This window comes from Otolemur garnettii, unplaced genomic scaffold (genome assembly GCF_000181295.1).
Source record: "Otolemur garnettii isolate 467f Iridium unplaced genomic scaffold, OtoGar3 scaffold00032, whole genome shotgun sequence".
In the NCBI taxonomy this organism is placed as follows: domain Eukaryota; kingdom Metazoa; phylum Chordata; class Mammalia; order Primates; family Galagidae; genus Otolemur; species Otolemur garnettii.
This window is the reverse complement of record NW_003852427.1, coordinates 4,272,034-4,287,887: the sequence shown is the minus strand read 5'-3', so window position 1 is coordinate 4,287,887 and position 15,854 is coordinate 4,272,034. Positions and strand designations below refer to the sequence as shown.

The following is a 15,854-nucleotide window of genomic DNA, read 5'->3' as shown; positions in this document are numbered from 1 at the left end:
GCAAAAAAAAAAAAAAAAAAAAAAAAAAAGAATGGAAGGTTAAGGACCAAAGGTTTCTCTGATATGGAAGCTTGAAAACAGGAATAAAGAAAGATCTGGAGAGAGAGAAAATTGGTTTCATTCAGCCTTAGTTTCCTCATCATGACCTCTTTGGTCCATCTGTTGTGCGGTTTAATGGAGATAAGGTATGTGGATGTTCAGTAAATGGTGTTGATGATTATGGAGGCCCCTGGGTTGAGCTTTGCCAGGTCTTGATCCAAATGGCACAATTCCTTGTTGTGTCCCCTGGTGACTTTTCTGCCCTTCATGGAAGCCTTGTGCTCAGGTGAAACGAGGCTGTCGTTGTTAGTTATCACTAACAGTATCGCCCTCACTGTCTGTGTGTCTACCTTTGAGGGATCCATTTCTCCATGGTTCTTAGCTCTGTTAGGATACAGTTAGGCTGTGTTAACAGAAACCCAACATAATAATGGCTTAAACAAAATAGCTGTTTAATTCTCTCTCACACAACAGTCTGGGTGTGAGCAGTGCAGTGCTGCTGGGCTAACTACACTAGGCAGGACACTATCCAGATCTTCCCAAGTGCTGCCAAGGTTGTAGCACTGATCTTCCCAACTCTGCCACTGAAGAGTGAAGTCACATGAGGCATGTCCTTTAACTCCCGTCATCTGTTCTGTCATCTCCAAAATAAGAGATTGATTGGGTTTTGTCTAAGGAATTTTTTGCCTGGTGCCCAAGTTCTAGACCTGAATGTATCATGGTATAAAGTGACACTTTATGCCTTTGCGTTAGAGCAGGCCTGGTGGAATGAGCTGTGTGTGACTGCAGACATGCACGCCTTCATCCACATTGTGTACACCCTTGACATCAACCTGGGGCTCTGGGGACATGAAACTTTTCCATTTTCCTGGGCTTCCCTGGGTTGTATGTTTCATAGTTAGAAGTCACTGCATTTTTCTATGCAATTAAGCTCGCTTCATTTTGTTTTTGTTTTTGTTTCTAAAGATTTTTTTTCTCGCTTCATTTCATTTTGTTTTTGTTTCTAAAGATTTTTTTTCTAATAGCAGAACGAGTATATGTTCATTGTAGAAAATAGAGAAAACTACAAATGCCGGAAGCAAAAACTTACCCGTGTTACAGTTCAGCACGTGGTGCTCTTAGTGCTTTAGCATATTACCTTTATTTGAGTGTCCAATAAATTATGAAAAATACTTATATGTGGTATATCTACTTCAGCTTATCAAATTGGGATCACACAACACATGATATTTTATAACCTGCTTTTTTTTCCTCTCAGTGATCATTTCCTCAAATCCTTAAATGTTTTTTAAGAGTATGATATGGCTGCCAAGGATTCTAATCACATGGACATACGACACTGTACTCAACCAGTCCTGTGGACACTCGGGCTGTGTCCAAGTCTTTGTTATTGGTAGTTACCTAGCATTGAAACATTCTGTTTCATACCAAGAACATCTTAGCTTTTACTCATAGGCACTGAGTGCTGATGAGGCCCAGAGAGGTTGAGTGCCCTGCCCAAGGCCACACAGCTAGTGAGTGGCAAGTCCAGGCCTCTGGCCTCAAACCTGGCTGCTTCTCCCTGGTGCTAGGACAGAAGAGGCACAGGTGTGGCAGGGGGGCTAGTGACAGTTGGCTCCCAATATGTTGGCCTGGGGAAACAGTCTTCTCTGGGTAGTCTCTGGTGCCCCCGCCTGAGGGAAGCCATGCTGCTGAATGCCCCACTTCTTCCTCCCTGGGCCTGTGCTCCTAGGGAGGAAGGGAGAGAGGCTTTGGGAGTCATGGGGGGGGGGGTTTGTAAGTGGAACGAGGCTAGGAAGTGGTCACTGACTACAGTGGCCTTGTTCCTGGGGATGCCTCCTCACCACTGTGCTCTAACCTGCTCCCAAAGCACTTTCCTCTCCAAAGAGTGCCTTGCCTGAGAAAGCTACCCTCATCTGCCCTTAGCTCATGCTCTGTCCTCTGAGAGGTTCCTGAGATGTGGGCAGAGGGTGGGGAGGACAGAGAGGGCCACACTAGACCTGACATGGGAGCCCCCTACTTGCAGGTTACACCACTGCCTGGGGTCACCGGGCTTTTGCCCTCTGCATAAGACATTTCATTTGTGACCATTATATGCTTTTCTCTAACAGGCAACCATTGGGATTGACTTCTTGTCAAAAACCATGTACTTGGAGGACCGTACGGTGAGCACCCAATTTCAGAATTGGTAGGACAGGGTCTACTTTGGGCTTATCCCCTGGGATCCTTAGCTGGACACCATGGAGAGTCCCTGCAAAGCCTGCCCTCCCCATAGGACCTCACTGACCTCTCTGCCCCACTGATTGACCTCTCTGCATTCTGCCTTGCCCTCCGAACAACAGGTGCGACTGCAGCTCTGGGACACAGCCGGCCAGGAGAGATTCCGCAGCCTGATCCCCAGCTACATCCGGGACTCCACGGTGGCTGTGGTGGTGTACGACATCACAAGTGAGTGAGGGTCCATGCCTGAGGGAAGGTGGCCTGCAGGGGCTCCAGGGCCTGGGTGTATATGCATGTGTGCACACCTGTGTGTGATTGTCCCCTGAATGCAAAAAAGGCAGGTACTGGGGGTGTGGTTGGTGAGTTGCCTCTGAACACTAGTGTGTTTTCTGCTGTCCCTCTCCATCCTGCGTTGGTCAGAGGTATACAGGGCAGGGTTGGTCCTGCTCAGAGCAGGGGCTGGTGTAGAGGGGAACAGATGCTCACAAAGTTGGGCCTGCTGTAGCCCCTCTGCACCCTCCCACGCCTTGGCTGCCAGAAAGAATCCCACAGAGCAACTTCTATGTGTGTGTGCCACCATGGGAGAGGACACTGGTCCCTAGGCCAACATGACCTGGCAGCTGTTCAGGGCCCTCACGGAGGGAGGCTTAGGGGGTCTGGCAGCCCTTCTCACACAGTGGGGCTTTTCTGGACAAAGTAGTGTTCTTAACAGGACTATACAGCTTATGGGGTTTCTGGGGCCTTGGGCTATGATCACCTGTAAGGTGACCAGACACCCTGGGTGCAGTTCAGAGGCCTGAAGTCACATGGGAAGCATGTCTGCCCCAGCTCAGCCTGCTTCCCTGGCTTTTCCCGCCCCTTGTGTCCATGCCCTCCCTGACCACAGGCTCCGTCCACACCTGAGTGCATGTGGGAGCTGGGCTTACACAGCCTGATACCCATCAGAAGGGAAACTGAGGCTTCTCAGGGCAGGCTGCCTTCCCTGTGCTGGGTGTGCCCACTGCTGAGTGGTGACATCACCTTGCCGCTGCTCCTCTCTACAAGACCTGCCTTCTGAGGGAGGTGAGGCTGCCCAGAAATGGCTTTGCCTCTCCTGGATTCTTTAATGTTCCTGGTTCCCCTGACTCTAGTCCCAGGGCCCCCCTTCCCTTCTCTCACTTGCAGAGCCTAAGGGCTCTCTTGGAACCCTCTGGCCTCTCCCAGGCTGCCCTGAGCTCCCCTTGTAGGAAGGCCACTCTGTTGGGCCCCTCCTCCCTTGAGGCCACTGTGTTCTCCCCCATCCTCATCCCCACCCCCACCCTGCTTCCAAGCTCACCAAAGCCCAGTGCACTCACTTCTCACTCTGCTCTGGGCCCCAGGCAGGTCTGGCTCCCAGGCAGGCCCCAAAGCCACTCTTCTGTGTTGTGACATAGCAACCTTCCAGATGGGTCACTCCTCTCCCTCAGAGGTTGGCTGAGTGGTACGGGGGGCTCTCCTGGGCTGCAGGGCAGGGTCTGGCTCCTTGTGGGTGGCCCCTGCCTGTTGGCCTTGTGGACTGTGCCTGCATCTCTCCCTGGTGTCTGAGGGCACATGCTTGCCTGGCTCAAGCCTTCCTGCACTTCTGCTGGGACCAGCCCTCACCCCAGTCCATCCCCACTTTCTGCCTCCAGATCTCAACTCTTTCCAGCAGACCTCTAAATGGATTGATGATGTCAGGACAGAGAGAGGCAGTGACGTTATCATCATGCTGGTGGGCAACAAGACAGACCTGGCTGACAAGCGGTAAGTGGGAGGGGCAGAGGTACAGGGGCCCACCCTGCTTTCCTCTCTGACTGCTTGGACAGGGACTTCTGGGGTACATGGATGGTTGCCTGTGCTTCTGACCTGTCCCAGTGCATCCAGGAAAGGCCCCTTGACACCAAGAGCTTTGGAAGTACATGGTAGACCCCCCCTCCAACCACGGGCATCTCATCTTTGAAGCCCTGTCTTCCACTGCCGGGCAGGGCAGGGGCAGCTCCACATGCCATCTTCATGGAGTTCTAGTGTTCCTGACCTGGCACAGCACTGGGTGGCTTGGGGCCCTGCCATGGCCACAGCACAGCCGCAGACACAGCAGTCGCCTGGGCCCCAGTAACTTCTACTGTACCTTGTATCTCTGCCCCTGTGAAGTGCCTGCCCAGTGATGTGAATGCCCTGGGCCCTAGGTGTGAGTGTGCAGACCACAAAGAGCATCCCCTGCCCGCTCAGCCTGGTTTGTGGCTGTGTCTGGCATGAAGAAGCCTCTCCACGGCTGCCCTCTAGTGCCCAGGGCTGACTTGGGCACCATTTACATGCATTTGACCCTGACTTGGGCAGATCAAGCAATAGGTCATGGACTCCAGGAAGCAGTGTGGCCTTCTTGCATCGTCCCCTGACCATCTCAGAAATAATCTGAATTAGAACCTGCTTTACCAGAGTCCTATCCTCGAAGTAAGGAAAACTGGGCCTAAATTCCAGCTCCTTTGCTGAGTAGCACTGTTGCCTTGGGGGAATTACTTTTAATCTTCATATTCTCCTTTGGAAAATGGGAGTGATACCACCCAGAGAGGCCCCTCATGGCTCAAAGCTCTTTACAAATGAAGGCTGCTGTGGTGTTGGCAGGTATGGGACAGCCCCACCCCAGGCCTGACCCAGGGCCCGCTCCAAAGCTGAGGGGCTCTGTGGAAGAGCAGGGAAAGGGGCGAGTATCCTGCTGTGCCCTGGAGCCCTTATTCCTAGAGACTGTGGTTGGCACACTGGGAGGGACCCCTGAGAGCAGAGCCTGTCTTCAGGGCTGACCAAGGGCCTGGCTCCTTCTGTACTGCCAGCTAAGGCCCTCATCTCAGGTTCCTCCCTCCACCTCTGCCAGGGGCTGCCTCTTGCAGGAGTGATTTTCCCTCTTCCCCATCTCCAGGCAGATAACCATCGAGGAAGGGGAGCAGCGTGCCAAAGAACTGAGTGTCATGTTCATCGAGACCAGTGCGAAGACCGGCTACAACGTGAAGCAGGTGAGGACACACCTGGTGCTGGTCCCACGCTAGACTCCTGAGGGGCTGAGTTGGGGCAGCCAGCCAAAGTACTGGTAAACCCACCCAGTGGGGAGCTGGCTAACTTCCAGAGCTGGGGAGACATGTAGGGCAGAGGGAGTGCTCCCCACCGGGCGTCTGGAGAATGTCAGTCACTAGCCATCATAGCAGCGACCTGTCGCAGCCACCGAGCAGACTGGCAGAGTGCCCAGCCACCAGCTTCTAGGGCAGTGGTTCTCACCTGTGGGTCACAACCCACAGGAACTGTATTAAAGGGCTGCAGCATTAGGAAGGTTGAGAATTACGGTTCTAGGAGGCTGAAATAAAGCAGCATCTTACTGTACTTCAGATGAGGGTTGTGGGAAATTCAATCTGATCAGCACTGTACCTGGCAAGTGCTCAGGGCCATGGGTGAGCAACTCAGGCTTGGAGAAAAGAGCCCACTGGTGTGTTTAGAGCTCATGGGAGGGCGAGGAGGTGGAATGAGGACTGAGCCTCGGAGCAGGGCTGCTTTCCCGGCTCCATAAACCCCACTTAGTTCAGGGATGGGATTCAGCAGGTCAGTGGACCTACTGGGAAACATTACCCCGTTTTCTTCATTAACCACTCACCTGTCTGTAGCATCCCTTCACTGCTCAGTAGCAGCAGCCACACCTGTGGCTTCCCACCAGCAAGCACAGACGCGCTCTTATCACCGTGCAGCACTGCAGGTGTCTTGAGCTTTCCACACACTGCTACTTCAGTCCCACAGTAGTCATTAGAGCTACTGCTAGTTCTTTCTGTTTAACATGTCCATAAGGAAGCCCAGATGTTACTGTGTCACACATTTGTCTCTTTAGATATTGGAGAAATTTATTTCAGTACTAAATGGTTTCTTTTACACACATCACAGGAGTTTACACACATGGATTTTACACACATCACAGGAGTCCATAGTCCTCACCAGATTGCCAGAGGGGTCCCTACCTCATGAAAAGGTTGGGAACTGCTGCCATCAGGATAAGGAGGACTTGAGGTGGTGTGGAGGGAGGGTATTCCAGGCAGGGGTGACAGTAAGCAAAGGTGTGGCTACAGGGTGCCCAGGGCATGGGGAGGAGACATATAGGGGGGAGTGTGACTTGGCTTGGGGGCTGCTACTGCCCTGCCACCCCAGAGTTGTGGGGACCACTTAACAAGCTGCCTATGCAGCTGCCGGCCTTCTGGGTTCTGGGATGGTTTGCCCCAGGCAGACAGTGCTGGTGGCAGTGGGAAAGGTGAAGTGGCAGAGCAGTGGGGAGACACAGTGGGAGGGACACTGCAGTGACATAAGGAGGCCTGAGAGTTCCAGGACTTAGTGCTCCATCCCACCCCAAATGGAGTGCCTGGGCCTGGCTCCCTGCACCCCAGCCCCTCTCCAGCTCCCTCTGGTGTGAGGATGAAGCTGCTATGATCCTCCCGTGCTCCCTGGAGGCATGCAGGAGAAACTGGGCCACTGCTCTCTGGGGACCGTGATGGAAAGTCCTGGGAAGTGGGGGAGCAGAGGGCAGCACCCAGTGGTCGGGGTCAGCCATACACTGCTGCCCCTTTCCAGAATGTTCTGAAACCCAGGCATTGGTTTGAGCAGGAGTTAATCGTTCAATTCAAACCCTCCATCATTCAGAGGAAGAGTCTTTGTGCAGTATCGAGTCCTAAACTCTTAGTTGTGATTGTGTCTGCACACAAAGACTCACACCTGACCCCAGGAGCATCCTTCTAACTGGCAGTGTGGCCCTTAGCAGCTGCCGTGACTCTTCTGCCAGTCAGACAGGCAGACCAAGGCCACCTGGGGCAGGGCCATGAGGAAAAGCTCAGGAGGGAAGACTTGGACCCTCCACACCCTCACCCACTTCTGCCCACCCATGAGGATCCCACACCCTGCCAGGCCATAGCAACTTCCCCGTGCTGCTTTAGCCCTGTCACCGCTGGAAGCCTGGATAGGGCTGGGCTCTGGGGTGAGCCATGGATAAGACTTACTCTGTCCTCAGAGAGCTGCGGCAGTGAAGGGTATAAGTCCAGAGTCCACTGGGTTCCTGCAGTTGGCATTTGTGCGAGAATGGGGAGGGTTCCTGTATGAGTCTGTTCAGGCCGCTGTGACAGATCACCATAGATGGGAAACCTGTAAACAGCAGGCATTTGTCGCTCCCGGTGCTGGAAACTGGGAGTCAGCAGATTCAAGAGAACAAGGAGAACAAGGCACCAGCAGATTCAGTGTATGGTGAGGGCCCCGTTCTTCAGAGGTGCCTCTCTCCCCACCCTCACATGGTAGGAGGCAAATAAGCTCTCTTAGGCCTCTTACAAGGGCACGGTCCCATTCCTGAGGGCCCTACCATTGTGACCCAGTCTCCTCCTGAAGCCCCTACCTCTTAATACTGTTGTATTAGGGATTAGGTTTCAAGTAATGAATTTTGGGGGGATACCAGCATTCAGACCAGAGAAGTTCAGAGCCTCCTGTTACCTCCAAGATTCCACCTCTGCCATCATCCCATCTATCACTTATCCCTGCTCCCCACCACCTACCTCTGTCCCAACACACACACACACACACACATAGACACACACACACAGACATCTATACTAAACAGACACACACAGAAAGCCCACATGTATGCATACACACACCATACTTTACATATTACACAAACACAGACACCACACATTCACATCCACACGTAACACACACACATTATGCTTACATGCCACTTACAACACACACACATTCTACACACATACAGACCACACCACATATACCACATATACACACCACATATACCACACACATACCCCTGCACCAAATACACACATCGCACGCTACACATGCATCTGAACAGACTCACAATCTCACTCCCCTGTTCCCCATGCTCTCAGAGGAGCCCTCCACTGTGACTGTGCAACCCAGGCTCCCAGTGTCCAGCCAATAGACTTGAAGAACATCCCTGAGGCTGGCCATGTCCTCAAGGGCAGGTTGAAAGTCAGTTCCCCTGGGACTGCAGGGGCTCAGATCATTTCTGCACCAGAAGAGGACCCTGCACGCTCAGCTTGGTGACCTGTAGGCAGCCTGCGTGGGTGAGAGGTCCCAGCTTTCCTCCTTCCTTCCACAAAACATACTGAGACCTGCCAGGGCTATTGTGAGCGGCATGGAGAGGGGTTAGGGAGAGAGCACGGCGGGCAGCAGGCAGGAGAATGAAGCCCCAGGTCAGGAGAAGGAGAGAGGGGGAGTCCAGGGTGGAGCTCACACTGCATCTGCTCATCTCTCCAGCTTTTTCGACGTGTGGCATCGGCTCTGCCTGGAATGGAGAATGTCCAGGAGAAAAGCAAAGAAGGGAGTATCCTTTTCCTCTGACATGTGAAAGATATAGAGGAGAAGCCACTTACCTACTTAGTATAGCGGGTGAGCGCTTGAATGGCCTCCAGCCCCACCTTCTCTGACTCCTTACAGGGCAAGGCTGAGCTCTGTGGCCGTCAAGTCCTTGTCTGGCTGTGGCCCTCTGTGCTGCTTCTAGCATGGGGACACCAAAGGGGTGCATGCAGAGTGACCCTGCCCACCTCTACAGTGAGCGTCCATGTGTAGTTCATGAATACAAGTGAGTCTCCAGTGCAGGGAAGGCTCCCTGCCCCGGGCATGTGAGTTCAGCCAGTTTCAGTCATCTACATGAGCGAGCGCCCAGCACATGCCTCCTGCCCTGTTCCACCGGCTTCCTGTGCCCAGCCCCAGCTGGCCCCTGAGGCCCCCAGTGCTCTATGGCGTAGTTACACAGCATCACCTGGACCACCCAAACCTGAGGTAACACCTAGACATTGAAATTGGCATCAGAGAGGTGGTCCAGTTTTCCCAGAGTCACACAGCATATAAGTTACAGGGTTAGGAGTCATACCTGGGATTGTGTCCCTCACGTCCAGCCCTATTCCATTTTGAGTCATTGTCCCTCTAAGAGTGTACACTGGGGCCAGATGAGAACTGTGCTGGCAGGAAGGTAAAGGCATTGCCGATAGGCTGGTGTCCCCTCACCTGGTCTGATGCCCCCACCCAGGTAAGCCACCAGAGACTGGGCACTCACACTCCGGCCTGGATCCTTCAGAATAGGGTGTGTACCTACAGAGGACCTTCCCAGCACCCTCCGCTGACCCCCTCTCTGAGGGAGACACCATGATAGATCAGAGAAGGGCCTTGGAGAGGTCGAAGAGCTGGTGAGGCTCGAAGCAAAATGAATAATTAATGTCTGAAGCCACAGAGGCTGTGACACTGCTGCTATGTCCGTCCCTCCCCCTCTGCCAGGGCCGCCTACAGCTGGGTTGAGGGGCAGCATCAGGCTGGGCGATGGGAGTCTCAAGGCTGCAGCAGGGGAAGCCTGAGAACAGTTTGTGAGTCAAGTTGGGCCCCTCCGCCTTCGTCAGGGAGCTCTTAGAGCACACTGAGACCCTCTGGGGGGGACCAGGAAGGCCTACCAAGGAGTCGGTGTCCTAGAAGTCCCATGGTCTGTGTGTCCGCAGAAGATGAACAGTCTCCCGGCAGAGTAGGTCTGAGAAGTGTCCCCTGACTGGTCAGTGACAAGACTGATTACAGATAAGGAAACTGAAGCTGGGAGGCTTGTCCAGAGTGCCCCACAGTTCTTGGTAGTGGAGCCAGGCTCCAGGCCTCAAGAGAGGGCCAGGCCCTCATGGTGTCACACCTCCCATGGGGCTCCTCTGAGGGACCAGGAGCACCTGTAGGGCAAAGATAAGAGCAGGACCAGGAGAGAGGACAGACAGATGCGGGTGAGCCCTGCTGCGTCTCCCAGCAAGAAGGACTGCAAACCGGCCAGGGTGAGTGGTGACCATTCACTTACTTTCTCCCAGAGTCCCACTATGGGGGCTCCGCAGTCAGTCGGCCTGGGCTCTGAGCCCAGGGTGGCAGCTGACATGTCATTCTGGTGTGCCTAGCATCTCACACAGTCCCTTGGAAGAGAGAATACAGGGCAGATAACAGGTAGACTGCACAAGCTGTGTGGTCCGTGTCTCTTTCTCCAGCTATGAGGTCCCTTCATCTGGCCAAACGCACCCCCCATCTCACTGTGCCTGGGAGCCGGCTCACTGGGCCTCCTGCAAGGTGGATGAGGAGCAGCCCCAGAGAGCCCAGGGGGACAGGAGCAGCAGCTGCCACCCCTCCTTAGCCAGGGCAGTGGGCGGGCATTTCTGCTCACTAAAGGTTCAGATCAGGACGTTTTGAAGATGTGTACTCAGTGGGCATGTTCAGAATCGTGTTCAACATAAGAGCTTTCACACAGAAGTGCTGCTACATCGTGAGGTATGAAACGTTCACACTTGTCCTCGCCCACGCCACTCAGGATTTGGTGTCTGTGTGGCTTGGGGCCCCACATACTGCTCCCAGGTCCAGAGAGGGGCTGCAGTACCTGCTCTTCATACCCAGGACAGGAGGCATCCTTCAGGGCTGCTCTGGCCAACGCCTTCACCTAGCAGGACCACACACATACTAGTCTTCTGCTGTTTCAACTAAAGGGGACTAGAGGTCCACAAAATAGTAGAGCCACAGGCCTCTCGCCCTTCCACTCTGCACAAACCAGTATGCATTCCTGCACTGGGCCTGACTCCCACAGGGCTGGATATGCAAATTAACTCCACACTAACAGGGAAATTTCAAGAAGTGGTTCCAAGAAGATGGGAGGGTGACACCCCAGCCAAGATAGAGAGTGCCCAAGTCCTCCCTGCTGGCTAATTCAGAGCTGGAAAGACATCCAGATGTTAGGATCCTACAGCCATCATACATGCTTATGAGCTGTGGATGTGTTGACACTCCAGGCGCTGAGAAGATTGTGCCATACGTGACTTAGAGGTGCGGACTAGGGGAGCATGCCCAGTGGTGGAGGGCTAATTGATAGCAAGCTATCTGGGCCCACACATCACTGTTCTGGGAAGCAGAGAGAAGAGACAGTAGGCACAGAATATGGTCTGTGACGGGTCACCCTCGGCCAGAGGAAAGAGGCCAGTGCACTGTGGCCATTTATGCTTGAAAGGCACATGGCAGGCCACTGGAGCCTGGGGGTGACTTCCACAGTGAGTTTCCCCTCTGGCATATTATTTAGACACGGGTCCAGTAATTCTTCCTCACCCTTTCCAGTGAGCAAGGAGCCCCTGAGCAGCATGTGACATTACAGAGGAGGCAACATTAAATGAGAGTTGTGTGCAAGCTCCTCAGGGAAGATCTAGACCTGTGCTCTCTCATGCTACAGCCACATGGGGCATTTAGGTTTAAATTAGTTAAGGTTCTGGCTGGGCACAGTGGCTCAGGCATGTAATCCTAGCACTCTGGGAGGCCAGGGCGGGTAGATTGCCCTGAGTTCATGGGTTCAAGACTAGCCTGAGCAAGAGAGAGAACCCGTCTCCAAAAACAGCTGGGTGTTGGTGGTAGGTGCCTGTCATCCCAGCTACTCGAGAGGCTGAGTCAAGAGGATCACTTAAGCCTAAGAGTTTGAGTTTGTTGTGAGCTATGATGCCATATCACTCTACTGAGGGTGACAAAGTGAGACTTTGTCTCAAAAAAAAAAATTAAATTAGTTAAGATTTGAGTTAATTAAAAGTTTACTTCCCCACTTACACTAGCATCCTTTCATGAGCTTAGTTGCTCATGTTGCTAGTGGCTACAGGTTGGGTAAGTACAAACATAGACTATTTCTGTCATTGCAAAAAAGTCTCTGGATAGTGCTATTCTAGAAGTATGACTAGAATGGATATCCCAGGTGTCTGTGTGTTGGGCCTCTCCCACAGGTGAGATAGGGAGGGAGCCTGGGTGTGGGGGAGGGAATATCATTTCTAGGAGGAAAGAACAGCATGAGCAAAGGACAGGAGGAAAGCACAGGACACGTTTAAAGAAGGGGAAAATCTGGTGGCGGAGCCCCAGTGAGCAAGGCTAAGGAATGCGCTAGCATCAGCTTGTGGGGAGGCCTTGAATGCCACATCCTGGGCCCATCCCCAGATCTACTCAGGTAGAGCTCTGAAAGACATATTTTTAACAAACTTTGCAGGAAATTTTGACACATTAGAGTACTCCCCATTTGAGTGCTACTGTGCATTGAGCAAAAGTATTCTGACTCAAAATGGCACGAAATATTTTTAATGGCAGTTGGGTAACCGGTATCTGGCAGAGTGTAATGCTGTAGCAGTGGCCGTGCAGTTGGGTGACTGGGTATCCAGCAGAATGTAATGCTGTAGCAGTGGCCATGCTTCCTGCTAGACCACTGGTTCTCAGCCCGCACTGATATTACCCCACTCCCCACAGGGGACATTTGGCAATGTCTTCAGATGCTTTTGGTTGTCATAAGTTGGGGCAGCGGGACAGGTGTTACTGGCATCTAGTGGGCAGAGGCAAGGATGCTTCTAAACATCCTGCATGCACAAGACTGCTCCCACAACAGAGAATTAGCCCCAAATGTCAGTAGTCTTGAGTTTGAGAAGCCAGTCCAAGAGGGACTTAGAGTAGCTGGGTCATTTAAGAGCATAACGCTGGAGTCAGATAGCCTTGGGTTTACACCCAGGCACCTTAGCCTCCTAGCCGGAAGATGGGTCTAACGTCGAAGTGAGGTAATACATTTACAGCACTTGCTCATTGCTGAGTGGGACCGAGGGTGGCTCAGTACCGCCTGGAAAGGCTTCGCAGAAAGGCCCCTAAGCTGAGCCCTGGACTAAAGCATGAGGACACTTTCCACAGGTGGTGAGAGGGAGGGAGCGAGGAGCTGGGTGTGGCGGAGGGGGCATCCTTTCTAGAAGGAAAGAATAACATAAGCCAAGGAAAGAAGGAAGCATGGGACGTGTCTGAAGAAGGGGAAAATCTGGTGCTGCAGTGGAGGCTCAGAGTGAGATGAAAGGAAGGGATGAGCTGGTGCCAACTCGAGTGCCAGAGTGAGAAATCTGTGGAAGCTTTGTCTCTGTGCCGGAGTGTACGTGACTGTCACCAGAACTAGCCATGGGAGGCCACTGTGCTGAGACAGGGGTGGGTAGGCTCAGAGGAGAGCCCAGAGAAGACCAGGAGAACTCAGTGAGGCCTGCACCCGGGCCATCAGTGCCGAAGGGGGCCGGGCTGCCAGGCCAAGTGTGGGCCACAGACCACAGCTGGCAGAGAGAAATGGCACAGCATTCTTGGTGTTGGGTTTGCCAGAAACAGAGGGGAGTAGAGAAGTAGATAGGTTTGTTTGACGGGGCTAGAGAGGACAAGGGGTAGACCGCAATGAGAAGCAGGAGGCAAGCAATTGCCTTTATTTTTGAGACAGAGTCTTGCTCTGTAGCTCCAACTGCAGTACAACGGCGTCATCATAGCTCACAGCAACCTCAAACTCTTGGCCTCTTGGGATCCTCTTGTCCCAGCCTCCCCGGTAGCTGGAACAGACTGCAGGTGTACACCACCGTGAACACATGATTTTTTTTCTGTTTTTAAGTAGAGATGGGGTCTCTTGTTCAGACTGGTCTCAAACTCCTGACCTTATGTGATCCTCCTCCCTTGGCCATCCAGAATGCTGGGAGTATAGCAATTGTTTATTATCTACCATTTATTTATACTCTGCCACAGTATGAAAAGTATATGTATATATACACACAAATAGGATAAAGCTGTACATATATGTGTGTACACACACACACACAGAATAAAGGTAGGAAAGGCAAGGAAAAGTCAGAGATAAAGTCATACTCCGAATTCATGCCATAGCCATGTTGTTCTTACAGGTGGCTCAAAAAGTAGGCTCTAGGTCTCACAGCCAAAGCAGGAAGGGAAAATGTGAATTTGCAGAGACATGCAGTTTCTCATAGAACTTAAGCTGAAAGCATCTTTGCTGTCATCCTCAAATAGGAGCCACAAAAACATCCCTAGGATGGCAACAACAAGTTTCACAGTCAGGCTTCTGGCACCACCCCACCCCACTCACCCCTGTCCCAGTGCAGCCTCACAGCGGGCACCAAAGCCTGGAAGAGTGATTCTGTGAGGTGGCACAGAGCCTAGTTCTCAGCTCTAATTAGAAAGTCTGGCTTGATGCCAGCCAGGTCGAAGATCTCAATAAAGCCTTGCTTTTGAGCCTGGTGAGGAGCACAGAGGGACAGCCTCACTATGCACTGTGAACCTGTTCCTTTGGTGGTTCTGGGAAGTGCTTTTCCAGCCCCCACAGTCCCTGAGGCACGAATGGAAAAGGCAGGAGAGGGCGCTGTGCTTAGGCCCCACGGATGTGGCTTCTCACAGTGGCCATCTGCAGGATCCAGGTGCCACACTATGACTACAGCGTGAGGGGTCAATGTTCCAGCTGCCAGCCAGGGCAAGGCCTGCATACCCCTGGGCTTTGAGACGTGAGCATTCATGCTGGGCGGGTGGGCTCTTCCCCTCCAGCACACTTTTGGGTGGGGCTGACAGGTCATGGGCCTGAGGCTAGAGCTGGGAGCTGGCTTTTGAGCACTGGTCACCAGGGAAGGCTTCTGAGAAAGGGACCCCCTGGCCTTTGTATAGATAGATGGTCATCTCACATCCCAGGACAGGCTTTACTTTGGGTGGACAGACCTTGGGGGATGGGGTGAGCGAGTAGCAGAAGAGGAGGAGGGGTGGGAACCCTTTCTGCCCCAGCCAAGCCAAGAGCTGAGTCCCTGGGTGTTCGCAGAGACACAAAACAGCAGTTGAGGGGTGCAGGATGTGAGCAGGTGGCAGCTTCTCTGCAGAGTGTCTTCCTTAGCCAGTCACCTGCAGTGATTGACATCAAGCTGGACAAGCCCCAGGAGCCCCCGGCCAGTGAGGGCGGCTGTTCCTGCTAATGCAGGGCGCCTGGGCGTCCTCCGACACTCCTTGCTTGTTGTGTTGCTTCCTATTGGTTAGCTTCCTAAGGGGGGAAAGTGAGATTATCCAGATGGGAGGATTTTTCTTTTCTCTCTGTCTCTAGGAGTAGGGTGGGATGGGGAGGGAGGCTGGGCATCAGGGATCACGTCACTCTTAACAGCTGTTACTTAAACAACTATTTTTTGGTTTGGTTGTAATATATTGTACTTTATTAAGATTGCCAAAAACTGTTAAAATTTAAAAAAAAATTTAAATCATGTGTATACAACTTTTTGCCAGATAAAAAATGTAGTCATTTTTATTTGAAAAATGTGCTTTTTGGTTTTGTATATTTGTAAACTTAAAGATGACCTTTTCCACACACCTTCTCCTTCCTGTTCTCTTTGAACTGTTCACCTCCTCTGCCTTCCTCCCATCCCCAGCCCAATAAATTAAACCAATTAACTGAGCAACTTAATTAGGCTCCAATCCCAGGCCATCTGGCCCCACCATTCAGGCCCTATGTGGTTAAATCAAACATTGGTTGAGCAAAACCTCGGAAGAGGGAGCTCTGCCTCTGCCTTTGCGAGGTGGCCAGAGTGGGATGTCGGCCGTGGCCCTGCACTGAGACTGAGGTCTGCAGACTGTAGGGAGCCAGCAGTGAGTCCCAGGGAAGCCGCTTCTGCCTCTGTGTTCCCTTCCCTGGAAAGCCTTTAAGGCGTTGAGGGCACAGGTGGCCTTGTGTTTCCTATGCCCACAGTGACCAGCAAAGCAAG

The 15,854-nt window shown here is 52.6% G+C and overlaps 1 protein-coding gene across 2 annotated transcripts in view; it reads left to right on the top strand.

The window, feature by feature from the left end:
• Positions 1 to 15,375, top strand: part of RAB6B (RAB6B, member RAS oncogene family) — a 70,121-nt gene extending 54,746 nt beyond the window's left edge. The window contains exons 3-8 of one of the 2 annotated variants that reach the window (XM_003789404.2): positions 2,151 to 2,204; positions 2,382 to 2,487; positions 3,909 to 4,020; positions 5,171 to 5,264; positions 8,557 to 8,623; positions 15,013 to 15,375. In XM_003789404.2, the coding sequence (XP_003789452.1) occupies positions 2,151 to 2,204; positions 2,382 to 2,487; positions 3,909 to 4,020; positions 5,171 to 5,264; positions 8,557 to 8,623; positions 15,013 to 15,077 (498 nt within the window). In that variant the 3' untranslated portion in view covers positions 15,078 to 15,375. The remainder of the gene's footprint in view (positions 1 to 2,150; positions 2,205 to 2,381; positions 2,488 to 3,908; positions 4,021 to 5,170; positions 5,265 to 8,556; positions 8,624 to 15,012) is intronic. The other variant, XM_012804977.1, reaches the window with a different exon arrangement.
• Positions 15,376 to 15,854: the final 479 nt, after the last annotated feature.